This window comes from Ranitomeya imitator, chromosome 8, assembly GCF_032444005.1.
Source record: "Ranitomeya imitator isolate aRanImi1 chromosome 8, aRanImi1.pri, whole genome shotgun sequence".
Classification (NCBI taxonomy): Eukaryota; Metazoa; Chordata; class Amphibia; order Anura; family Dendrobatidae; genus Ranitomeya; species Ranitomeya imitator.
In genome coordinates this window covers 140,830,212-140,857,445 of record NC_091289.1, presented here as the reverse complement: position 1 = coordinate 140,857,445, position 27,234 = coordinate 140,830,212, and the positions used below count along the sequence as shown (strand labels likewise).

General features: G+C 43.8%; 1 protein-coding gene across 1 annotated transcript in view; it reads right to left on the bottom strand.

Moving 5' to 3' along the window:
* Positions 1-1,674: 1,674 nt before the first annotated feature.
* LOC138648004 (regulator of G-protein signaling 5-like) overlaps positions 1,675-27,234 on the bottom strand; it is a 62,177-nt gene continuing 36,617 nt past the window's right edge. The window contains exon 2 of the mRNA XM_069737450.1: positions 1,675-3,670. Within this exon, the coding sequence (XP_069593551.1) occupies positions 3,509-3,670 (162 nt within the window). The 3' untranslated portion in view covers positions 1,675-3,508. The remainder of the gene's footprint in view (positions 3,671-27,234) is intronic.

Sequence of the window (27,234 nt, the reverse complement as noted above, 5' to 3'; positions counted from 1 at the left end):
ATACAGCATGTAACATATTGCAAAAAATAAACCAGATAGAAGCGCACCGTCTCAATTTGCAGGTCATTGAGCTGTGCAGAAGTCCCATAAAATGATTCCAAGCAAAAGCATTAACATATTGGTTATATGTTCTGTTATTGCCAAGGTGTCCCGCTCTATATTAGAAATCAGCTCCAATGGTCATTTCATTTATTGGACTATGAACTTTTGGGTAAGGCTGGTTTTACACTTTCTGTGTTTATTCAGCCCGTTTTTGCGGCTCCAATGCATTTCTATGGGGCTGCAAAAACAGGCAGCAAAAATTCATAGGAGCGCCATATGCCGTAAGGCCGTGAGGGCCATATTTACGGTTGTGAAAAAATATCGAGCGTGTTCGATATATTTCACGGCTTTCGGACACGGGCCCCATTGAAAATCAACGGAAGTTTGTTTTTGCGGTGGGCTGTCAGTTCCGGTTTTGCGAACTGCCATTTTTTTTCTCAATACTTTTGCTATAGTATTGGGAACCTGGAAAACGGCAATCCGCTAGTTTTTTGCGGTCCCATATTGAGGCAGACCTTGAAGATTGCGGAAATACGGCCCACAAAAAGACCTGCAATAACAGACCGCAAAAAACACGGTATGTGTAACAGAAGCCTAAGTAAGACGCGAACGACATAAAAGTTCTAGGCTTTGTTAGTTTGTATACACTCTTTAAATTATGATGATTTCATGTTCTACTTGTTAGTTTGCATCTAGTTATTTTGTGTTGTTGGATTTGAAATTGTTACAGATTCCCTAAATCCCTTCACATCTTGGCTTTATGAATATGTTCTCTCTAGTTTTATTAGTCCTTCAATATGTTTTATGCAAACTTCATGCTTCCTGTTGTCTGATTGGACAGTTCCCTACAGGTGATCACTACAATGCCATCCACAGGCTGCTTGAGTGGTAAAGATGAAAACCGGTGCACATGCAATGTGTTTACCCTTGTGAGGGAAGAGTAAATCATTTTGGTTTCTGCATGCGCCAGTCTTAATTTGGATTGGCACATGCACACACTCTGCGCATGCACACACTCCGGTTCTCAGCTCTATGTCAATCAACAGCCTAGAGATGGGTTTATTAGAGTTTACCAGGACACTTAGTTACACTTAGTTTGGATACATCCACAAGAGACTTGAACTTTCATTTACATGTAACTCAAGACACCAAAAAATTATAGGTTATGTGGCACTTACAAAATGACGGCTCAAACAAAGCACAGGAACTAGGTGCACCTTTGGCATGTACTTTCCCAACCACTTGTTTTGCATCCCTCTCATCTCCCTCTGCCTTGGTTCACATCTCTGGCTTTTAAGGAGCAAGGGGAGGCCAAAGATAGTTGGAAAATAGGTAGATGGGAAGGAGTACGGAATTTTTTGGTCATGTGACTCATGTCATCGACTGTTTTGCTTGGTTTGAATAGTCTTTTTGTGCTAACAGATTCCCTTTAAGGTCATAAATGTTGGCAGAAATAAGATAAGGGGATAAATTCTGCTAACAATCTCTCATCAACAGTTGTTTACTATAAGAAATGGAGACAGACATTTTTAGCCTGGACCAACATTTACTTTAATGCAGCCAATCCAATCACTAAGAACTAGTGGCTCCAAGTGTTTGATATTCTTATGTGACAAAAATTCATGATTGCCATTATGTAACAGAAATGTTATCAATTTTATTTAAGAAAAACTCGTAAATCAAAGGCAAACAATGCATCTCCACATACTGATCCGGTCCTACCAGAGAACTCTAACAACATCTTAAGGGAATGTATGCAGTTACTTTTTTCCATCTCTATAGGACGACAATCTGAGTGGTATTTCCATAGTTTCCATATAAAGTACTGCGTTAAACAATAATTCAGCCCATGTGCCTGCCTTACAGAAAGGATCCCTCATGTACAAGCTGTTCTCTGTGTAAACCTACCCAGGTTTAACACTTGACAGGACATAGTACATTTGTGTTCCATGATTCAGGAGATGACGCTATGTATGGAGTGGGCCCCTCTGACCAGGTTATTGGTCTTACGCCTCTTTAGGGAAATAAGTGTTTAATTTCGTGTTAGGTTTTTCATGTCTTTATCTTATCCATATAGGGCCTATTTCTTTATATTCACAACTTAGGGATATGTTCTGCTAACACTCAGGGCTTTGAGGTCATATTGTTATGTACTTTTTACTTATGAGAGAAAAAAATAGTTGCTAAATACAATAGTAAATTGCATCCTCTAAATATGATTTCCTTCTAAAAAAAAAAAAAAAGTTAAAAAGTATCCTCTAAGCAAATTAATATTTTTTTGCCCCAGATTTTAAAATGTACAGTGACCCGCTTGGAGTAGTCATCCATCTAGCCCCATTTACATTCCCTGGAACTTTCAGAACCACCTTATCACATAAGGCCCCTTTATCCCAAAAAGTCCAAAAATCATTACGCCTCATCTCCATATGATATAATTTAGGTCATCCTGTACTTTTGAAACTACCCTTTTCCTATCACACCTCTCTGTAAGCTTTTCACCCCATTCCCGGAACCTTACGACATGTCGCCTTCACAAATACTTATCCTGGGGCTTGGAATCCTATCCTACAGGCCCTATTTGGGTAAGTATTGCCTTCGGAAAATAACTTACTGTGACGGTCTCTGCAGGCCACTAGAACGTGTACATGTGTTTACATGTATTGTAAATGTGTTAAATTAACAGTTCTATTTTAATTCATGGAATATTATAAGGTTTCATTACTTTGCATTTTAGTGTTTGGAAAATTGAAGTGTTCCGCATGGTCATAAATTAGTAAGAAATGTGCCTACTATATATTAAATAAGGTTACCTTTAATGGCATCCAGCTGCCGTCAGAAATTCATTTCCTCCTGCTTTACTAAAGGTCTACACAGAAGCTCTTTGAGTTGTCTTTAAAGTGTAGACACCATGAATCATGATCAGCATGAAGAGGGCATTCATCGGGAACACTTTGTCTCCTATGCTGGTCAACTTCTTGATGAGTAGCATTAGCCTTGGCTCTAATCCAATAGTTGTTTTGTGATTATTTTTAGTCAGATGGTACATATAAGGTACTGCTCTGCCTAAAAATAACCCTTCCTCTGGATGTATTACAATATGGCTTTTTTACCAACTTTGTATAAACTTTGCTCTCAAATTCACTTGGGACATGTGGGCAACAGACCAATAATCTTATATGTTGCTAACCTGCCTTCATCTAGAGATGTTTTTCTACAACTGCTCACATCGTTCAAAAGGTATTAAATGAATTACATGGGAAAACATTTTGATCAAATTTTTGTACTATTTCTAACTTGCAGAAGTTGTGCAGAAGGTCTACAGACTGTAAAACAATGGACAGATTGGCAACAACAGTCAAATTGAAAGGGCCCATTACAAATAGCAACAGCAGAAACAATGGACCAGCAAACCGGAGGGTGAAACCCAAGGTATGCCAGGAGTGCACTGCACAGCTCTGATACACTGCTACTTCACTAACTCCTGGTAGATCTCTGAGCGGATGAATCTGGGCAGTGAGTCGTTCTCCATTAGCGTAAAGATCTTCTTCTGGGCCAGGTCAAAGCTTGTGGATGATGGTTCCACCAGATTCTTCATGGTCACAGCTTTGGTGAAGTGGTCAATGTTAACCTGTGAAAATAATTAATAAAATGTTTAGAAATGTGTCCTAAAAGTATATTTTCATAGATTTTTAGGTGTAACATTCATATATTTGTATTTCCACATCAGATCAAGTACTGTGCACCTTGTCTTCAAGACAAGGAACTTAACAAGAAGCAATATAGCTTTAAAGCAGATTTGTCACCATATCAAACAATACAAGACCTGATTAGGCTGGTGTACTTACTGGTGAGAATGGCTGTCTTATCTTGCTTTTTAAAATGAGCATTTTAGCCAACAGTCCCATCCCCAATTCGTTAAGACTGGCATAGTGTACATCAGTCTTGAAAGGGAGTGTGCAGAAATAAGATGCACTGAATTCAGTAAGAGGTGAACGACACTTAAGGGGTTATACAGTAGTTTTTTTTTATAGGGCTAAGAACTTATAGGCAGGTAGTTGCTAACTAACTACCTGTTCTGTCTGGCGCAAATCATGCAAAGATCAGCATGTTCTCAACGGACCCCTCCTGCCAGTGATTCTGCTGCTTCATTTGAACACATGTCAACACAGCAGCTTTTCTCTGGTTGTCTGCTCTGTCAACTGGGCATCTCTGCTAACGTCATGCTGATTAACAGCCGACTCTCAGAAGACTAACTGTGGAGAGCTGGTTGTCAATCAGCATGACATTAGCAGAGACTCCCCATCAACAAAGCAGAGGAGAAAAGAAGAAGCTGATCTGTCGATGTGGCATCACCGGTATGAGCGTTCTGTGACTACTCTGAACTGGCAGAGATTGGCGTCAGGCAGAACAGACAGGTAGTTAAAAGAGATATCCAATAATTAAAAAAAAAGTGTCTAAGCATTAACAAGCAAGTAGTTGCTACCTATCTGCCTGTAGTGCCCAGTGCCGTTCTCAGCTAGCACAAAGCAGTCACAGACTACAGCTGACATCACGTCAATAGAGCAGCAATTTCGTTTCCTGTTGACAGGGCAGTAATACTGGTGTCATGCTGATTGACAGATGGCTCTCCGCTGGCTAATTGGGGGAAGTCGGTTGTCAAGAGAAAGAAAATATGCTGCTTTGTTGACAGGGAGCAGCTGAATCTCTGGCAGGAGCGGTCACTGACCGGCGCAGGGTACAACAGTCAGGTCAGCTGTGAGCTCCGATCATAGGCTGGTGCCTAGCAACAGTGGCGTCACCAGGGCCTCCTCTGATTGGTGGGATCGATGTGATCATTTGATCCCACCAATGACAGGTCACAGCAGCGGTGTGACCGCTCTGTGACCTGTCTCCAGGGCCGGACTGGCCATCGGGCAGTTCTGGCAAATGCCAGAAGGGCCGGTGGCAGTAGTGGGCCGCTCAAGTGTGCCGCTGTCGGCACACTCCCCCCGCTGTCGGCACACGCCCGGCCCCACATTCAACTATACCGGCGTCATAGACTCCGGTATAGTTGAATGCAATGATGGAGGAGAGAGAGCGTCTGCTGTCGCTCTCTCTCCCATCATTCCCCGCTCTGCCTGCCGCTGACACTGCGGGTGCTTGATGACGTCATATCATCGCGCACCTGCTGTGTGACCGGACGGGCAGAATGCAGCTGCTGAGACCAGAGGCTGGAGCAGTGCGGGGCAAGAGGAAAGGTGAGTAGAGTGCTTTTTTATTATTATTATATATCAATGAGTGATAGCTGGATTGTAGGGCTATTGGGGGGGGGCTGCATTACATTCTATGGGGGCTGGCAGCATTACATTCTATGGGGGCTGGCTGCATTACATTCTATGGGGACTGGCTGCATTACATTCTATGGGGGCTGTGCTGCATTACATTCTATGAGGCCTGTGCTGTATAACATTCTATGGGGCTGGGCTGCATTACATTCTATGGAGCTGTGCTGCATTACATTCTGTGGGGGCTGGCTGCATTACATTCTATAGGTCTGGGCTGCATTACATTCCATGGGGCTGGGATGCATTACATTCTATGGGGCTATGCTGCATTACATTCTATGGGGCTGTGCTGTATTACATTCTATGGGGCTGTGCTGTACTACATTCTATGGGGGCTGTGGTGCATTACATTCTATGGGGCTGGCTGCATTATATTGTATGGTGGCTGTGCTGCATTACATCCTATGGGAACTGGCTGCATTACATTCTATGGGGGCTGTGCTGCATTACGTTCTATGGGGGCTGGCTGCATTACATTCTATGGGGCAGGGCTGTATTACATTCTATGGGGCTGGGCTGCATTACATTCTATGGGGCTGTGCTGCATTACATTCTACGGGGCTGGCAGCATTACATTCTATGGGGGCTGGCTGCATTACATTCTATGGGGACTGGCTGCATTACATTCTATGGGGCCTGTGCTGTATTACATTCTATGGGGCTGGGCTGCATTACATTCTATGGGGCTGTGCTGCATTACATTCTGTGGGGGCTGGCTGCATTACATTCTATAGGGCTGGGCTGCATTACATTCTATGGGGCTGTGCTGCATTACATTCTATGAGGCCTGTGCTGTATTACATTCTATGGGGCTGGGCTGCATTACATTCTATGGGGCTGTGCTGCATTACATTCTGTGGGGGCTGGCTGCATTACATTCTATAGGGCTGGGCTGCATTACATTCTATGGGGCTGGGCTGCATTACATTCTATAGGGCTGTGCTGCATTACATTCTATGGGGTCTGTGCTGCATTACATTCTATGGGGGCTGTGCTGCATTACATTCTATGGGGGCTGTGCTGCATTACATTCTATGGGGCTGGGCTGCATTCCATTCCATGGGGCTGTGCTGCATTACATTCTATGGGGGCTGGCTGCATTACATTCTATGGGAACTGGCTGCATTACATTTTATGGGGACTGAGCTGTAATGCAGGATACAGCTGTAATTATATGTTATATAGTCGTGTTATACTCCCCTCACTTCTTGTAACCTACAAGTGTACAAAGATATTATACAGTCACCATGTGACAAGTGGGCCTGTGTGACTTCAAATGCCAGGGCTGAATTTTAGTCCCAGTCCGGCCCTGCCTGTCTCACCTGTCCCTGACTTGTCTGACCGCTCTTCAAGAATCCTCACACTTGGTGAGGATTCCTGCAGAGCGTTCACGCTGACAGATTCCCTCCTGTGCTGAGACTTGTGGTGCCACAGTAGCCTGTGACACCACAATTCTTGCTAAAGAAAAAAGAAAGAAGACAGAAGAAAGAAGACAGAAGAAAGAAGAGAGACTACAAACGTAAGTGTTCATCCCCGATCCCGGCCCGATCTTACTTCACCCCCCCCTACCCTTACCCCCCCTTCCCCGTCTCCCTCCCCCTCCACCCCCACTTTGTGCCGCGTCCGTCCGTGCCCAAATTTAGCAGCCACCGAGCGTTGATTGGTGACACAGTTCACCGATCAACACACATGCTCACTTTTCTTTTTCACCCCCCTTAGCGCCGCCGAGCGTTGATTGGTGACGCAGTTCACCGATCAACACTCGTGCTCACTTTTCTTTCCCACATCCCCTTGCGCGCACCCAGCCGCTGCGTCTAAACCCGTGCCTTTCGTTTCTTTTTTTTTCACATCCTCTTGCGCGCACCCAGCCGCTGCATCTAAACCCGTGCCTTTCATTTCTTTTTTTCTTTCCCACATCCCCTTGCGCGCACCCAGCCGCTGCATCTAAACCCGTGCCTTTCGTTTCTTTTTTTTTCACATCCTATTGCGCGCACCCAGCCGCTTCGTCTAAACCCGTGCCTTTCGTTTCTTTTTTTTTTTTTCACATCCCCTTGCGCGCACCCAGCCATTGCATCTAAACCCATGCCTTTCGTTTCTTTTTTTTTTTCACATTCCCTTGCGCACACCCAGCTGCTGCGTCTAAACCCGTGCCTTTCGTTTCTTTTTTTTTTTACATTCCCTTGCGCACACCCAGCCACTGCGTCTAAACCCGTGCCTTTCGTTTCCTTTTTTTTTTCTCACATCCCCTTGCGCGCACCCAGCCGCTGCGTCTAAACCCGTGCCTTTCGTTTTTTTTTTTTTTTCACATCCCCTTGCGCGCACCCAGCCGTTGCGTCTAAACCCGTGCCTTTCGTTTTTTTTTTTCACATCCCCTTGCGCGCACCCAGCCGCTGCGTCTAAACCCGTGCCTTTCGTTTGTTTGTTTTTCACATTCCCTTGCGCGCACCCAGCCGCTGCGTCTAAACCCGTGCCTTTCGTTTCTTTTTTTTTTTCACATCCCCTTGCGCGCACCCAGCCGCTGCGTCTAAACCCGTGCCTTTCGTTTCTTTTTTTTTTCACATCCCCTTGCGCGCACCCAGCCGCTGCGTCTAAACCCGTGCCTTTCGTTTCTTTTTTTTTTCACATCCCCTTGCGCGCACCCAGCCGCTGCGTCTAAACCCGTGCCTTTCGTTTCTTTTTTTTTTTTCACATCCCCTTGCGCGCACCCAGCCGTTGCGTCTAAACCCGTGCCTTTCGTTTCTTTTTTTTTTCACATCCCCTTGCGCGCACCCAGCCGTTGCGTCTAAACCCGTGTCTTTCGTTTCTTTTTTTTTTCCCACATCCCCGTCCAATAATGCACGGTGTCCCACACGAGATGACCCCAATTTTGACTGTCTGTTCAAAGTTCGGCCGGTCATCGAACACTTCAGCAAAAAGTTTGCTGAAGTGTACGTGCCCAAAAGGGACATCTGCATGGATGAGTCCTTGGTTCATTTTAAGGGGCGGCCCAGATTCCATCAATACCTGCCCAGCAAAAGAGCCAGGTACGGAATCAAACTTTACAAGCTGTGTGAGAGTACCTCAGGGTACACCTACAGCTTTAGAGTGTACGAAGGGAAGGACAGCAGGATTGAACCGCCTGAGTGTCCTTCCATCCTGGTAGTGAGTGGGACAATTGTGTGGGATTTGGTGCACCCACTGCTGGATAAACGTTTTCACCTCTACACTGATAACTTATTCCAGCATCCCACTCTACAAATCCCTCCCTGCGCGAGGTACCGCAGCCTGCGGTACTGTCCGCAAAAATCAGAGAGGCCTCCCGAAGACGCTACTTGGGCAGATGCTCCGAAAAGGTGAGAGCAAAGCCCAATGTAGCGACCACCTGCTGGTGGTCAAGTACAAGGACAAGAGGGATGTCCTTCTCTTGACCACCATACACGGTGATGGCAGTGCCCTCAGCAGTGTACGGGGTACCTCTACACAGGTCTGCAAACCCGACTGTGTACTGGGGTACAACAAAAACATGGAGGGCGTTGATCTCTCCGATCAACTCCTCCAACCGTACAGTGCTTTGAGGAAGGCCGAGGTGTGGTACAAAAAGCTGTCCGTGTACATCGTACAAATGGCAATGCTCAACGCTTTCCTGCTTTCACGATGTGCACGACACACTGATACGTCATACCTTCAGTTCCAGGAGGTAATGGTTAAGGCCCTAGTGTTTGGCATGAGGGAAGGAGCGGGCCCCAGTACTTCGGGAACTGAGGGTGCTCGTATCGTACCAGGTCAGCATTTTCCGGGGGTGGTCACGCCAACTGATAGAAAAGGTAAGCCGCAAAAAAGGTGCCGAGTGTGCTACAAAAGAGGAGTACGCAAGGACACCATCTATCAATGCGACACCTGCCCCGACAAACCTGGCCTGTGTATGAAGGACTGCTTCAAATTGTACCACACCTCCATGCACTACTAATTTACTTAACAGGAACCAGTAGATTAGTTCCAAAGAGGGGGAACATCTAAGTAGGTTCCTTGGGGGTCTAGGTTCCAAAATGATGTCACTTGTGTTTTTTTTTACTGTTTAGGCACATCAGGGGCTCTGCAAATGGAACATGACGCCCTCAGAACTAGTCCATCAAAGTCTGCATTCCAAATCGTCACTGCTTCCCTTCTGAGTCCCGAAGTGCCCAAACAGTTTTTTCCCACATATGGGGTACCAGCGTACTCAGAACAAATTGGACAGCAACTTTTGGGGTCCAATTTCTCTTGTTACCCTTGGGAAAATAAAAAATTGGGGACTGAAAGATCATTTTTGTGGGAAAAAAATAGAATTTTTTATTTTCACGTTGGGCGTCATAAACTTTAGTGAAGCACTTGGAGGTTCAAAATTCTCACCACACACCTAGATAAGTTCCTTAGGGGGTCAAGTTTCCAAAATGGGGTCACTTGTGGGGAGTTTCTACTGTTTAGGCACATCAGGGGCTCACCAAATGGAACATGATGCCTGCAGACAATTCCATCAAAGTCTGCATTCCAAAATGTCACTACTTCCCTTCCGAGCCCCGAAGTATGCCCAAACAGTAGTTTTCTTCCACATATGGGGTACCAGCGTACTCAGGACAAATTGGACAACAACTTTTGGGGTCCAATTTCTCCTGTTACCCTTGGGAATATAAAAAATTGGGGGGTGAAAGATCATTTTTGTGGGAAAAAAATAGAATTTTTTATTTTCACGCCGGGCATCATAGACTTTAGTGAAGCACTTGGAGGTTCAAAATTCTCACCACACTCCTAGATAAGTTCCTTAGGGGGTCAAGTTTCCAAAATGGGGTCACTTGTGGGGGGTTTCCACTGTTTAGGCATATCAGGGGCTCTCCAAATGCGACATGGCGTCTGATCTCAATTCCAGCCAATTTTAGCTTGAAAATGTCAAACGGCGCTCCTTTCCTTTGGAGCCCTGCCATGTGCCCAAACAGTGGTTCCCCCCCACATATGGGGTATCAGCGTACTCAGGACAAATTGTACAACAACGTTTGGGGTCCAATTTCTCCTTTTACCTTTGAGAAAATAAAAAATTGGGGACTAAACGATCATGTTTGTGGAAAAAATATGATTTTTTATTTTCACGCCCGGGCGTTATTAACTTTCGTGAAGCACTTGGGGGATAAAAGTGCTCACAACACATCTAGATAAGTTCCTTAGGGGGTCTAATTTCCAAAATGGGGTCACTTGTGGGGGGTTTCCACTGTTTAGGCACATCAGGGGCTCTCCAAACGCGACATGGCGTCCGATCTCAATTCCAGCCAATTTTAGCTTGAAAATGTCAAACGACACTCCTTTCCTTCGGAACCCTGCCATGTGCCCAAACAGTGGTTCCCCCCCACATATGGGGTATCAGTGTACTCAGGACAAATTGGACAACAACTATTGGGGTCCAATTTCTCCTTTTACTTTTGAGAAAATAAAAAATTGGGGACTAAACGATCATGTTTGTGGAAAAAATAGGATTTTTTATTTTCACGCCCGGGCGTTATAAACTTTCGTGAAGCACTTGGGGGATAAAAGTGCTCACAACAAATCTAGATAAGTTCCTTAGGGGGTCTAGTTTCCAAAATGGGGTAACTTGTGGGGGTTTCCACTGTTTAGGCACATCAGGGGCTCTCCAAACGCGACATGGCGTCCGATCTCAATTCCAGCCAATTTTAGCTTGAAAATGTCAAACGACACTCCTTTCCTTCTGAGCCCTGCCGTGCGCCCAAAAAGTGGTTCCCCCTCACATGTGGGGTATCAGCGTACTCAGGACAAATTGTACAACAACTTTTGAGGTCCATTTTCTCTTTTTACCCTTGGGAAATTAAAAAAAATTATTGCTGAATGAACATTTTTGTGACTAAAAAGTAAAATGTTAATTTTTTCCTTCCATGTTGCTTCTGAAGCTGTGAAACACCCGAAGGGTTAATAAACTTCTTGAATGTGGTTTTGAGCACCTTGATGGGTGCAGTTTTTAGAATGGTGTCACTTTTGGTATTTTCTGCCATATAGACCCCTCAAAATTACTTCAAATGTGAGGTGGTCCCTAAAAAAAAATGGTTTTGTAAATTTTGTTATAAAAATGAGAAATTGCTGGTCAAATTTTAACCCTTGTAGCTTCCTAGAAAAAAAAAATGTTGTTTCCAAAATTGTGCTGATGTAAAGTAGACATGTGGGAAATGTTATTTATTAACTATATTGTGTCACATAACTCTCTGTTTTACCATAATAAAAATTCAAAGTTGGAAAATTGCAAAATTTTCAAAATTTTCGCCAAATTTCCATTTTTTTCACAAATAAATGCAAGTTATATCGAAGAAATTTTACCACTATCATTAAGTACAATATGTTACAAGAAAACATTCTCAGAATCGCTAAGATCCGTTGAAGCGTTTCGGAGTTATAGCTTCATAAAAAGACAGTGGTCAGAAATGTAAAAATTGGCCCGGTCAAACCACGCTTGGGGGTAAAGGGGTTAAAGTCTTGAATATCCTCTATAACAACTACCTGCCTTTAAGTTCATAGCTCCATAACAAAAAACTACAAAAGTCCCAAAAAACCCATGTAATGACTTTGGAGCATCTTATCAGTGGCGTGTGCCACTGCCTACATGTGCTTTTCCAGAAGTGTTACTCTAGACATTCGAATATGGGCTAAAGGGGCAATATCTGATTATGGACACTATACATTTGATTACAGTGAAGTTCTGCAACTGATCACATCCAGCTGCTACTGGTTGGTGGGGTTGCCAGATGTCGCACCGCCACCAATCTGATATTGATGTACTATCTTAAGGATAGGAATATAAATGTACTGAACAACCCGTTGAACGATAGGTGCAATTATGCACTGTGATAACCAAGTTTAATAATGTAGTGGATTTACCTTAGGTTTTATTAAAATCCCAGAATATACTAATGATATAATTCTAATTATAAAATCAGCTCTGGAACACCAGACAGACCGACTGTACAAACACTGCTGGTTATTCCTTTTGTGCTCAGGTTATAGGGACACATATTCTACGGCAAATCTGTGTTACATTTTAAGCCTGCTTATTACAGATTGATACCATACCGCTGAAGCTTCCATGCAAAAATGTCAGACTTTAAGAACAGGAATGGGATTGATGTAAACAAGTCATCATTTTATGGCCGATCTTTATGGTTTTCATGGTAACTGGGGCAAGAGTCATATTCTTTGTATGCATTTTATTATCCTTGGGGAGGGAATAGACTGGAAATAATGTGTAACTGTAATATTTTCCCACAAGAAGATCCTTATTTTTCATCAGGAGTGCAGCTCTGGAGATTTTCTACATAATATTCAGGAAATGTATAAATACTAATTGTGAAGGTTATGGTTATTAGCAGAATGATAGCAATTATTCCCAGAAGCAATCTGTACAATGGACAGGGAAACTAGGGGAATTTTTATACACCCAGGTTCACCTCATTTTGTCTCCCAGAAGTTAACAGATTATTGTATTTCAGTTTACGGTCTCTGTCCGATATATAGGCTAGAATATAAATGACAGGCTGAAGCCTGCTAACAGGAGCACAAGGTAGGACACGTGCCTGTTAATGCTAGTGGGAGCAGTGGCATAGCTTTAGGGGTTGCAGTGATTGCAATTTTGTCTGGGTCCCTCTGGTCACAAGATCTGACATCGAGAACACTGTCATGGTGGCTCTGTTGTCCAACACACTTCTGACCCACCCATGTTCAGTTTGACTGACACCAAGCAGCGCAGTTCTGTGCATCATACGGCATGGGTCACAGCAGTTGCTGATAGGCTGGGGTCAAACAACTGACTTTCTACCTTCCAAGAAAATCGATCCAATTACGCTAATCACATTCTGATCAGAGTTTAATCCGATTTTCTCAAATGTGAAGAAAGAAAAAGTTTCTCCATTCTCTACATGCAGTGTGTCCGTGAAACTTGGACCGTACTCTGATAGCATTCCCTGTTTTCCACGGACCCATAGGCACAAATGGTTGAGTGCCATCTGATTCTCTGAGGCAACTTAGGCAAGCTACGATTTTTTTCCCCGGACTGGAGAAAGTCTGAGAAAAAAATTGGGCATGAGTGCCGCCTCATTGAATAACATGAGGATGAGTGCTATTCACCAAAATGACGGATAGCACTTGTCCGATTATTACGGTCATGTGCACGAGCCCTTCTACAGTGGGGGTGGGGATGCCACAGAGGCCACCAATAATCCTTTCTTCATTGCCCATGGTTTATGGATACAGATTTAGAAAACAAAATTAGCAAATAGCCTGCAGAGAGTAAGTATTTAGTAATAGTACATGTAAATTACATGAATATAGATTTAGCGGTGATTGAATATTTGATTTGGTTTAGAGAAATTTAGCTGCCCATAACCCTAGGATCGACACCTATAAACTGATAACATGGCTGCATTTTGTCTTTATTACAGGCAACCTCAATGTTTGGGGCAAGTTCACAGTTTCTCACCATTTCAATAATTGTTCTCTACATGTTCTTGTGAATAGGACTAAGCACCTGCTACATGTGGACCAGTCCTGCACCTCCTGCCCATAGCATGCCCACTGAGATTCCTGACCCACCCTTAGACTGTCCTCTGGAGCTTTGAATCCCACGGCTGCTAGTGAAAATTGCAATTCGGGGGCATGTGGAGTGGATCTCTGCCTATGTGCCAAAGGATTGTGGTCACAATTTGCATGGTTTGAAAGTCTATCAGATACTCTCCGCAGGAGGTGTGCACCTGGTAGGATGTCTGCATTGTGCCTCTGCTACTGGTGAAGCGCACATCTGACAGACATCTAGGGCATGTGCAGTGAGACTATAAGCTTCTGGCACACAGGACTCATGAAGACGAGCGTATAAATCGGACGTGCGCTATCCCATTTTTAATCAGACCGCACACTGACCCATGATATGCAATAGAGCTGTTCAGATGAACAATTTTTTTTCGTTCCAAGTGTCCATGAGGCAAAGATTGCATCATAAACTACTTTCTTCCAAGTCTCAGATGAGACTCACACATTCTAGTCTATGGGTGCAAGAAAAAAAAAATCGGATCCCACACGGATCATCTGAGTGGCATCCAATTTTTGCGGATAGATTTGTATTATCAACCTAGGAAATTGTATGTCATCATGTACATGTATTAATATAGTCGCATGAAAATGGATCACACACAGATAGCACGTGGACATGAAAACTGACACACAAATAGCACGTGGATAAAAAATGGAAAAAATATGTCCGAGTTTTCTGGATGACTCCTCATCTGTTCAGAAGAATCAGCATAGGGTTATTGAGGATTATTTACAAATTGCCAGAGGCAAATAGACCCTAACTAAAGATTCTATAAGACTAAAACATAACTTTTATTTCCATCTCCTTATTAAAGAGTTCTCGTTTAAAATCAGTGTCTGTGTGGTCATTGAATAAGCACTTGTCCTAGAATGTTAATAGATTTCCATTTTTGTGGTCCCATTATGGAGCCATTAAGGAAACTTTATGGGAGACATCTCCCTCATTTTGGGACGATTAGTGCCGATTAACACCCCCTATCTGTGTGGGAATCAAGTCCTGTGTTCATACAGTGGATTTGATACAGTTAGCTCAATGGATTTAGTACAATCAGCTCACGCCTATTGTTTCCACCAGGGAATATCAAAACTAATATAAAGTCCTTTGGACTTTTTGCTTATCATTCATTCATATGTCATTATTGCATAATGTGGTCATGGATGACTATTAATATTTGTAGTTGGCCACTACAGAAAACTGCTTATTAAAATAATTGACCAGCTGCCTTCCCGACATGTTTCACCATTTCTGGCTTCTTCAGGGTAATGAGGCTGCAGGTTTTCTGGATGAAACTGAGACCGTTTTTCCTGTTCGTCTGCAGGTGCTCAAAAGCAGAGATCTGCTGCACAAACCCCAAGTCACAACGTTCACATGCAGCTGTGGGATTCAAAGCTTGAGGAGGACAGTGTAAGGGTGGACCAGGGGCATGCTGTGAGGAGATAGGGCAGGACTAGTCTGCACATAGCAGATGTCTCTTGGACAAATCGTATTCACAAGAATATGAGAAGAAGGAGGTTTGAAAAACTGTGAACCTGATGCAAACAATGGGGTTGCCTGTAATTACCAGAAAAAGACAAATGCAATCATGTAATTGGTTTATAGGTGTCAATCCTGCTGTCAGGTTACCTTTAACTAGTTACAAAATATTTTCCAGTTATGGTTTATGTAATACCGATTTGGATCTTATGTGAAATAACCAGATATGACAATGTCCAGACCCAGATATTAAATCTGCAAAAATCAGATCGTTCCTGGTTGTGTTTGACACAAATCAGAAAAATCTCCAATTTCAACCTAAAATGTAGTTTTAAATTGTTTCAAGGATTTAAAGGATATCTTTATTCCTATGGCCTGTTATTGTCATATTGATGCTGTACTATTTCCCACTACTTTCTTTGCGGCTCAGATGGACCAAGTTTTGCACAACATTCAGAGTAAGAAAATGGTAACCCATGGTACACATGATGGAAAACAACATGAATGAGAAACAAATCTTCAAAAAGAAGGGAAGTATTTCTGAATTATAAAGTAATGGCATTGGCAAGTGATTAGTTTAAGTTTCATTGATGATGTGAGTCTGAAATTTGGGAACCCAGTAGATCATGAAATGAAGGGACAAAGGCCCTTTTGCTATTTTCGTTGCACAGTGAGTACCATAACTATCCAGGCCTTGTGCAATGTACGTTCCCAGGACCTGATGGATTGTGATGCGGGGGAAAAATCAGAAGGGACTCCTGTGCTCTACAGACATAGCGACACATTCATTTAGGAAATTTGTGGGTGCCAAACATGTAGCGTAATACATATGTGTACTATCCATACACTGACACATTATCATCTGCGTGCCTTTTCGTATCCCTGACTTTTTTAATGGACCACAGTTGTGTCTGACCTTCATCAGATGTGCAGATCAAACTCTCCAATTTTAGTAATAGGGTCTGCGTTTCAATGGACAGCACATAGTTACATGTTACATCCATGTGCTGTCTTTTTAAAACATGTATGTGTGTATTCAGCCTTAAGTAGAAATTTACTATGGCTGGTGTTTTACACTCCAGTCTTACACCAAAGTATAATGTGGCAAATTTATTAATGAGGTCCATGACTTTGCTCATCTGGCACATCTTAGGTTGTCCACACTCGAGAAAATTAAACCAATGTATACTATCAGTGAGAACAGTAAAAAAGTGGCAAATTTTAGAGCAAATATGATTTGCAACGAAATTTTCTTTTAAGCATCATGAAAACTATATAGATAAAAGTGTTGCAGACATTTAGTAACGGGTTCTTCTTGCTATTTTAGAACGTGAATTTATTTTTTCTAAATTATCATCCTTTTCTCTGCCATAAAACTCTAGCGGCTCTGATGTCAGTGTTCATTTACAGAGCAGTTTATGGCGGGATATATATATGTTCACAATGATTTTTCATAAAATGGAAAAACCTGCCTCCTGTTCTCTCACGTACGCTGACATACAAGATGATGCTTTAATGCCGACATAAAAAGAACGAGAGAATCCTTATATTACAGATGATGACTGATTCTTGCCATCGGCACGACGTGAGAGCAGACAAGTACGCGAGTCATTATTGTCATGGACTAAGATGACCTGATGATAAAAGACTACTGTAATTTCTTTCCATACCTAAAAGTATAAATTCTGCAGCTGTTCTAAAAAAGGCGTATTTATCACGTCATATAAAAGGGTGTATTTTCTGGGGGTTTTTTTGTCATATATTAGTTGATCATTAGGTAGAGCAGTAGTAGCTAAAATTTGCAACTATGCTTATTTTACACCCCTAAATAAATTTTGCCATAGTTTTACCATGCCGAAAAAATGAATCTGTGGTCAGTTTCTCAGGCATCCAATATGGCGAAATTTCCTTCTGTTACTTTGGTATTTTTGTTGCTAGTTTTGATGCTATTTTTTTTAATTTCTATAGTTTTAAATTTTGAAGCATTTTGGATAAAACTATGAAACTGAGCTAAATTTCAGAAAATGTGACCTTTCGGCAAAGATCATCTCTTGCTAAAATTGTCAAAATCAACCAATGAAAAGTTTATTCAAATAATTCAGTCCTGCCCTTCATGGCTGCTGTATTGACCAAAATTAAGCCTACAGGCCATCTTTTATATGTAATGTAGTCTTCCACCAGTCCATATCCAAATCCAAGGTGGTTTGAGAGCACACGACCATACTCCAGTGAGCATGTGCAGTAGGAAGCTCTTCCCTTCTACATATATAGGAAGGTGTGCTGCACTAATAATGCTGGAGATACCAGAGGTAGGAAGAGGCCTCTAACACTGCTGTGTGCCCTGCTTTTTTGAATAAGAATATAAGTATCTCCTGATTACAGCAGCAGAGCTTCCTACTGCACATGCTCATAGGCTCCTGTCCTACTGCACATGCTCACGGGCTTCTGTCCTACTGCACATGCTCACAGCCTCCTGTCCTACTGCACATGTTCACAGGCTCCTGTCCTATTGCACATGCTCACAGGCCTCTGTCCTATTGCAAATGCTCACAGGCTCCTGTCCTACTGCACATGTTCACAGGCTCCTGTCCTATTGCACATGTTCACAGGATCCTGTCCTACTGCACATGCTCACAGGCTCCTGTCCTACTGCACATGCTCACAGGCTTCTGTCCTACTGTACATGCTCACAAGCTTCTGTCCTACTGCACATGCTCACAGGCTCCTGTCCTAATGCACATGTTCACAGGCTCCTGTCCCAGTGCACATGATCACAGGCTCCTGTCCTACTACACATGTTCACAGGCACCTGTCCTACTGCACATGCTCACAGGCTCCTGTCCTAGTGCACATGCTCACAGGCTCCTGTCCTACTGCACATGCTCATAGGCTCCTGTCCTACTGCACATGCTTTAAGGCTCCTGTCCTACTGCATATGCTCACAGGCTCCTGTCCTACTGCATATGTTCACAGGCCCCTGCCCTACTGCACATGCTCACAAGCTTCTGTCCTACTGCACATGCTCACAGGCTTCTGTCCTACTGCACATGCTCACAGGCTCCTGTCCTACTGCACATGCTCACAGGCTCCTGTCCTACTGCACATGTTCACAGGATCCTGTCCTACTGCACATGCTCACAGGCTCCTGTCCTACTGCACATGTTCACAGGATCCTGTCCTACTGCACATGCTCACAGGCTCCTGTCCTACTGCACATGCTCACAGGCTTCTGTCCTACTGCACATGCTCACAGGCTTCTGTCCTACTGCACATGCTCACAGGCTCCTGTCCTAATGCACATGTTCACAGGCTCCTGTCCCAGTGCACATGATCAGAGGCTCCTGTCCTACTGCACATGTTCACCGGCTCCTGTCCTACTGCACATGCTCACAGGCTCCTGTCCTACTGCACATACTCACATGCTCCTGTCCTACTGAACTTGCTCAAAGGCTCCTGTCCTACTGCATATGCTCACAGGCTCCTGTCCTACTGCATATGTTCACAGGCACCTGTTCTACTGCACATGCTCACAGGCTCCTGTCCTAGCGCACATGCTCACAGGCTCCTGTCCTACTGCACATGCTCATAGGCTCCTGTCCTACTGCACATGCTTTAAGGCTTCTGTCCTACTGCATATGCTCACAGGCCCCTGTCCTACTGCACATGCTCACAAGCTTCTGTCCTACTGCACATGCTCACAAGCTTCTGTCCTACTGCACATGCTCACAGGCTTCTGTCCTACTGCACATGCTCACAGGCTCCTGTCCTACTGCACATGCTCACAGGCTCCTGTCCTACTGCACATGTTCACAGGATCCTGTCCTACTGCACATGCTCACAGGCTCCTGTCCTACTGCACATGTTCACAGGATCCTGTCCTACTGCACATGCTCACAGGCTCCTGTCCTACTGCACATGCTCACAGGCTTCTGTCCTACTGCACATGCTCACAGGCTTCTGTCCTACTGCACATGCTCACAGGCTCCTGTCCTAATGCACATGATCACAGGCTCCTGTCCCAGTGCACATGATCAGAGGCTCCTGTCCTACTGCACATGTTCACCGGCTCCTGTCCTACTGCACATGCTCACAGGCTCCTGTCCTACTGCACATGCTCACATGCTCCTGTCCTACTGCACTTGCTCAAAGGCTCCTGTCCTACTGCATATGCTCACAGGCTCCTGTCCTACTGCATATGTTCACAGGCCCCTGTCCTACTGCACATGCTCACAAGCTTCTGTCCTACTGCACATGCTCACAGGCTTCTGTTCTACTGCACATGCTCACAGGCTCCTGTCCTACTGCACATGTTCACAGGATCCTGTCCTACTGCATATGCTCACAGACTCCTGTACTACTGCACATGCTCACAGGCTCCTGTCCTACTGCACATGTTCACAGCCTTCTGTCCTACTGCACATGCTCAGAGGCTCCTGTTCTAATCCACATGTTCACAGGCTCCTGTCCTACTGCACATGCTATTATTTATAATGATATTTCTTTTAGTTTTTTTTCCCAGAGAACACCTTTAAAGAGGTTATCCACTACTGGGATGTCAGCCGAGTGCAGTGCGATATACGCCGACTCACAGAATGGAGAAGGTGGAGAAATGTAGCTCTTCATCTTCTCAGAACCTGTGATCTGATTCCCATATGAGAGAGAATCAGATCACAGTAAGATGACACTTGGATCACGCTCGCAGCAGAGTTTGAGCCCAGGGTCTTTTCCATATAGTATCCGATTCTCTTGCATTAGAGAAATCGTCAGATGCTACTGGCCAGTGTGAGCTTACCTGTGTTTTTTTTTGTCGTTCATTGAAAATCATGCAGAGCAAAACATGGCCAAAAGCAGCATGTGAACAAGCCCTTAGTATATAGCTGCATTTCCTTTTTTATAGTATACTTTTTTTTTTTACAGGCCTATAATGTGCTGTGAACCTTGCCCGACAAAGAAAACAGCCCCTTTAACAACCAACTATGCTTCTTAGAAAGTTTTGTATACGATAGGCTTTGAATGATAACCAGAGCACACATACAAATTTAGGTTTTGGGGTTTTTTTTGCACATCATTCCATTCAAACTAGCAGTCATTTCGAGGAAAAGATTGTATACTCTCTTGAAGATAGACTGCTACCAGCTGCACATTTGGCTATATTCCAATCAGACCCATCACGCCGTTTTTCATAGTACCGCATGTCATGAGCTGCAGCACTAAATATTTACACAAGTGTCTGAGCACAGGCAGGGTCACCATGATCCCCCCTGGGAGACTCGACATCCGCAGAATGTGGCAGGACCAGCTCTGCTGGGATAAAACATCTGTGTCTTGCTGGGGTAGATCACCATGGGAAGTAAAGTCTCTACGTGCAACATTCAGACTATGGAAGGTGGATGTTCAGACAGGGAATACATATACTATACAGTATATTGAATACCAAGTAATCCTATAAAATTAGCCCGCAATTTGTCTTCATTGCTCACATATAATTAGGATTATATTTACGATTCTTCTAATATGATTCTGGAAATCCATTTTTCAAATTAAAAATATTCTCACTTATTAATTAATATTCTAGTTCTATACACTGGAAAACACACACACTGACATTTCTTGTTTTGAGCAGCTAATTATTTTTAGCTTTCATGTGTAGACCAGGACACATTTAGTAGTGCCATTTCATCATTAAAGGTTCATGAATTTAATGACAGATTACTGCTCTATTGTACTGCTGCAAGTGCAGTGTCTTGGAAAAGCATTCATATCCCGTGAACGTTTCTACATTTTTCAAATTACATCCACAAACTTAAATCTATTTTAATGGCATATTATGGGATATACCAACACAAAGTAGCAAGTATGTGTAGAGTATTAAGGAAATGATACATGGTTTTATAATTACTTAATAAATCTGGAAATTGTGACTTGCATTTATATTCAGCCCCTGTAGTCTGATACCCTTAAATAAAATCCTGAGAGACCAATTGCCACTAGAAGTCACATAACTAGTAATGAAGCCCACCTGTGTGTTATTTATTCTCAGTATAACTGCAGCTGTTCTGTGAAGGTCTTAGAGGTTTGTTTGAGAACATCACAGATCAAACAGCATCATGAAAACCAAGGAACAGGACAAGGATAAAGTTGTGGCAAAGAGAAAATCAGGGTTAAGATCAAACAGCATCATGAAAACCAAGGAACACACCGAACAGGTCAGGGTTAAAGTTGTGGCAAAGAGAAAATCAGGGCTAAGTTTAAAAAAAAAATAGCCCAAGCTCTGAACATGTCATGGAGCACTGGTCCATCTATCATCCAAAAATAGAAGAAGTATGGCACATCTAGAAACCTACCAAGACATGGCTGTTCACCTAAACGGACATACCAAACAAGGAAAGCACTAATTAAAGAAGCAGACAAGTGGCCTATGGTCACTCTGGAGGAGCTGCAGAGATCCACAGATTAGGTGGGAGAATCAGTTCACAGAAAACTATTAGTTATAAACTACACAAATCTGGCCTTTATGGAAGAGTGGCAACAAGAAAGCCATTTTTTAAAGTAAGCCATAAGAAGTCCCATTTGCAATTTGCAAAAAAGCCCTGTAAGGGACAAAGTTAGCATGTGCACGAAACTGCTCTGGTCAGATGAATCCAAAGTAGAACTTATTGGGTTAAATGCAAAATGCTGTGTGCAGCGGAGTACTAAAACTGCACATCACCCTGAAAACACCACCCTCACCATCAAACATGGTGGCTAGGGTTGAGCGAAACGGGTCGAACATTTTCAAAAGTCGCCGACTTTTGGCTAAGTCGGGGTTTCATGAAACCCGATCCGACCCCTGTGCGGGGTCGGCCATGCGGTACGCGACTTTCGCGCCAAAGTCGCGTTTCAATGACGCGAAAAGCGCCATTTCTCAGCCAATGAAGGTAAACGCAGAGTGTGGGCAGCGTGATGACATAGGTCCTGGTCCCCACCATCTTAGAGAAGGGCATTGCAGTGATTGGCTTGCTGTCTGCGACGTCACAGGGGCTATAAAGAGGCGTTCCCGCCGACCGCCATCTTACTGCTGCTGATCTGAGCTTAGGGAGAGGTTGCTGCCGCTTTGTCAGAAGCAGGGATAGCGTTAGGCAGGGTCCATTAACCACAAAACCGCTTGTGCTGCAGCGATTTGCACTGTCCAACACCACCCTCGGTGTGCAGGGACAGTGGAAGTTTTTTTTTTTTTTTTTTTTTTCCCCTCAGCGCTGTAGCTCATTGGGCTGCCCTAGAAGGCTCCCTGATAGCTGCATTGCTGTGTGTACGCCGCTGTGCAAACCAACTGCTTTTTTCAAAGCACAAATCCTCTTGTTCCTTCCTTTCTGCACAGCTATCTTTTTTGTTTGTCCACACTTTTTATTTCATTTGTGCATCAGTCCACTCCTTATTGCTGCCTGCCATACCTGGCTGAGATTACTGCAGGCAGGGAGATAGTAGCTGCCTGCCATACCTGGCTGAGATTACTGCAGGCAGGGAGATAGTAATTGTAGGACATTCCCTGTTTTTTTTTTTTTTTTTTTTTTTGGTGGGAGATTAAGATTGGCAATTTGGCATTTCTGCTAGAGTGCCATCCCTGTGTGTGCCATCTCTCTCACATAGTGGGCCATAGAAAGCCTTTTCATTTTTCTGTATTTTTTTTTGTGGGGTGTATAAATTCTCCCTGATAAAAATACAGTGGGAGATTAATATTGGCCTTTGGGCTTGTGTGCCAGTCCTGAGTGTGCCATCTCTCTCACAAATAGTGGGCCATAGAAAGCCTATTTTATTTTTTTTGGGGTTTTATAAATTCTCCCTGAAAAAAAGGGAGATTAATATTGGCCTCTGGGCTTGTGTGCCAGTCCTGAGCGTGCCATCTGTGCCAGCCCTGAGCGTGCCATCTCTCTCACAAATAGTGGGCCATAGAAAGCCTATTAATTTTTTTTTTTGGTTTTATAAATTCTCCCTGAAAAAAAGGGAGATTAATATTGGCCTCTGGGCTTGTGTGCCAGTCCTGAGCGTGCCATCTGTGCCAGCCCTGAGCGTGCCATCTCTCTCACAAATAGTGGGCCATAGAAAGCCTATTTAATTTTTTTTTTTGTTTTATAAATTTTCCCTGAAAAAAGGGAGATTAATATTGGCCTCTGGGCTTGTGTGCCAGTTGTGAGCGTGCCATCTGTGCCAGTCCTGAGCGTGCCATCTCTCTCACAAATAGTGGGCCATAGAAAGCCTATTTAAATTTTTTTTTGGTTTTATAAATTCTCCCAGAAAAAAAGGGAGATTAATATTGGCCTCTGGGCTTCTGTGCCAGTCCTGAGCGTGCCATCTGTGCCAGTCCTGAGCGTCCCATCTCTCTCACAAATAGTGGGCCATAGAAAGCCTATTTTATTTTTTTTGGGGGTTTTATAAATTCTCCCTGAAAAAAAGGGAGATTAATATTGGCCTCTGGGCTTGTGTGCCAGTCCTGAGCGTGCCATCTGTGCCAGCCCTGAGCGTGCCATCTCTCTCACAAATAGTGGGCCATAGAAAGCCTATTTATTTTTTTTTTTTTTTTTATAAATTTTCCCTGAAAAAAGGGAGATTAATATTGGCCTCTGGGCTTGTGTGCCAGTTGTGAGCGTGCCATCTGTGCCAGTCCTGAGCGTGCCATCTCTCTCACAAATAGTGGGCCATAGAAAGCCTATTTAAATTTTTTTTTGGTTTTATAAATTCTACCAGAAAAAAAGGGAGATTAATATTGGCCTCTGGGCTTCTGTGCCAGTCCTGAGCGTGCCATCTGTGCCAGTCCTGAGCGTCCCATCTCTCTCACAAATAGTGGGCCATAGAAAGCCTATTTTTTTTTTTTTTTGGGTTTTAGAAATTCTCCCTGGAAAAAAAAAGGGAGATTAATATTGCCCTTTGGGCTTGTGTGCCAGTACTAAGCGTTCCATCTCTCTCTCTCTCTCTCTCAGTCAGTGGGCCATAGAACGCCTATTTTTGGTTTTATTTGTTTTCTAAATTCTCCCTGAAAAAATCATTTTATTTTATTTGGTTTCTAAATTCTTCCTGATAAAATCACATTTTTTTTATTATTTTTTTTTCTAAAGTCTCCCTGAAAAAAAAAAAAAAAACAGTGGGAGATTAATATTGGCCTTTCTGCTTGTGTGCCAGTCTTGACTCCTGGGTGCGTCATCTCTCAGTCAGTGGGCCATAGAACGCCTATTTTTGGTTTTATTTGTTTTCTAAATTCTCCCTGAAAAAATCATTTTATTTTATTTGGTTTCTAAATTCTTCCTGATAAAATCATATTTTTTTTATTATTTTTTTTTCTAAAGTCTCCCTGAAAAAAAAAAAAAAAAAACAACCAAAAAAAACAGTGGGAGATTAATATTGGCCTTTCTGCTTGTGTGCCAGTCTTGACTCCTGGGTGTGCCATCTCTCTCTCTCTCTCTCTCTCCAATTGTGGTCCATAGAAAGCCTACATTTTTTTCCCTTGATTTGGGTTCCAAAATCTACCAGAGAAAATAACTCCATCAATCATTGGTAGAAAAATATTGGCCTCTGGGCTTGTGTGCCACTCCTGATTCCTGTGTGCGTCATCTCTCACTCAGTGGCCCATAGAAAGCATATAGTTTGTTACATTTGTTTTCTAAATTCTCACTGCAAAAATCTTTTTTTTTTTTTTGGGGGGGTTTCTAAAGTGTTCCTGAAAAAAATAAAAATAAAAAAAAAATAATAGTGTGACATTAATATTAACATTTGTGCTTCAGTGACAGTCCTGCGTGTGGGGCATCTCTCTAATTTGCAGCCACCAAAAAAAGAGTGTGTAACATTGGGCCTGATTTTCGCTGTGGTCTCACCAACCTGTAAAGGGGTAGCTAAATCATACTGAAGTTATAGCTCACCGTGTAAGTTGTGTGACTGCAACAAATAACGTTAGTTTGGTTACGTTTTTAAAACAATGAGGAAGTCTAGTGGAAGAGGTCGTGGCCGGGGGCGTTCATTGTCAGCTGGTAATGAGGGTAGTGGTAGTGGTGGAGCATCAGGTGGTCGTGGGGGAAAAAATATTGCACCTAAGTCTGGAGCTGTGGAGCCAGGTTCGTCGTCCGGCTACACAAGGCCTCGAACGCTCCCTTTTCTGGGATTAGGAAAACCGCTTTTAAAGCCGGAGCAGCAAGAGCAAGTTTTGGCTTATCTTGCTGACTCAGCCTCTAGCTCTTTTGCCTCATCTCGTGAAACTGGTAAAAGTAAAAGCAGCGCGTCGTTAGTGGATGTTCACGGTCAGGGACAAGTCACTTCCTTGTCCTCTTCAGCAAAAACAACAACAGAGAAGAATGCAGCAGGCGACACAACGGGTTACTCCATGGAGCTCTTTACACATACCGTCCCTGGCTTAGAAAGTGAAGCAGTTAACAGTCCATGCCCATTACAAATTGAATCTGACATGGAGTGCACTGACGCACAGCCACAGCCAGACTACTATGCTGGTCCTTTGACTCAGACCACAACATTGCCCTCGCAGGGTGCTGATCAAGAATCAGACCCTGATGAGACTATGTTGCCCCATCACGAACGCTATACCACCGAACGACACGGTGACACAGACGAAGTTGCGCAGGAGGTACAAGAAGAGTTATTAGATGACCCAGTTCTTGACCCCGATTGGCAGCCATTGGGGGAACAGGGTGCAGGCGGCAGCAGTTCTGAAGCAGAGGAGGAGGAGGGGCCGCAGCAGGCATCAACATCGCCACAGGTTCCATCTGCCGGGCCCGTATCTTGCCCAAAACGCGTGGCAAAGCCAAAACCTGGTGGAGGACAGCGTGGCCATCCGGTTAAAGCTCAGTCTGCAATGCCTGAAAAGGTATCCGATGCTAGAAAGAGTGCAGTCTGGCATTTTTTTAAACAACATCCAATTGATCAGCGCAAAGTCATCTGTCAAAAATGTTCTACTTCCTTAAGCAGAGGTCAGAATCCGAAAAGTCTCAATACTAGTTGCATGCATAGACATTTAACCACCATGCATTTGAAAGCTTGGACTAACTACCAAACGTCCCTTAAGGTTGTTGCACCCTCGGCCAATGAAGCTAGTCATCAACGCAACATCCCTTCCGGCAGTGTAGGACCACCATTTAGCGCACCACCTGCTGTATCTGTGCAGGTATCTTTGCCAGGCCAAAGCAGTCAGGGTCAGGGAATCACCAGTTTCGTAGTAGGAAACACTGCATCTAGGGCACCGGCGGCAACAATACCATCTCCCACCGTCTCTCAGTCTGCCATGTCCACCGGCACCCCCGCTAGTTCCACGATCTCCAGCTCTCCAGTCCAGCTCACCCTACATGAGACTATGGTTAGAAAAAGGAAATACTTAGCCTCGCATCCGCGTACACAGGGTTTGAACGCCCACATAGCTAGACTAATCTCGTTAGAGATGATGCCCTACCGGTTAGTTGAAAGCGAAGCTTTCAAAGACCTGATGGACTACGCTGTACCACGCTACGAGCTACCCAGTCGACACTTTTTTTCCAGAAAAGCCATCCCAGCCCTCCACCAGCATGTTAAAGAGCGCATCGTCCATGCACTCAGGCAATCTGTGAGCACAAAGGTGCACCTGACAACAGATGCATGGACCAGTAGGCATGGCCAGGGACGTTACGTGTCCATCACGGCACACTGGGTAAATGTGGTGGATTCAGGGTCCACAGGGGACAGCAAGTTTGGGACAGTTCTGCCTAGCCCACGGTCTAGTAAACAGTTGTCTGTAGCCGTTCGCACCCCCTCCTCCTCCTCCTCCTCGTCCTCCTGCAGAAGCAAGAGCTCGTCCAC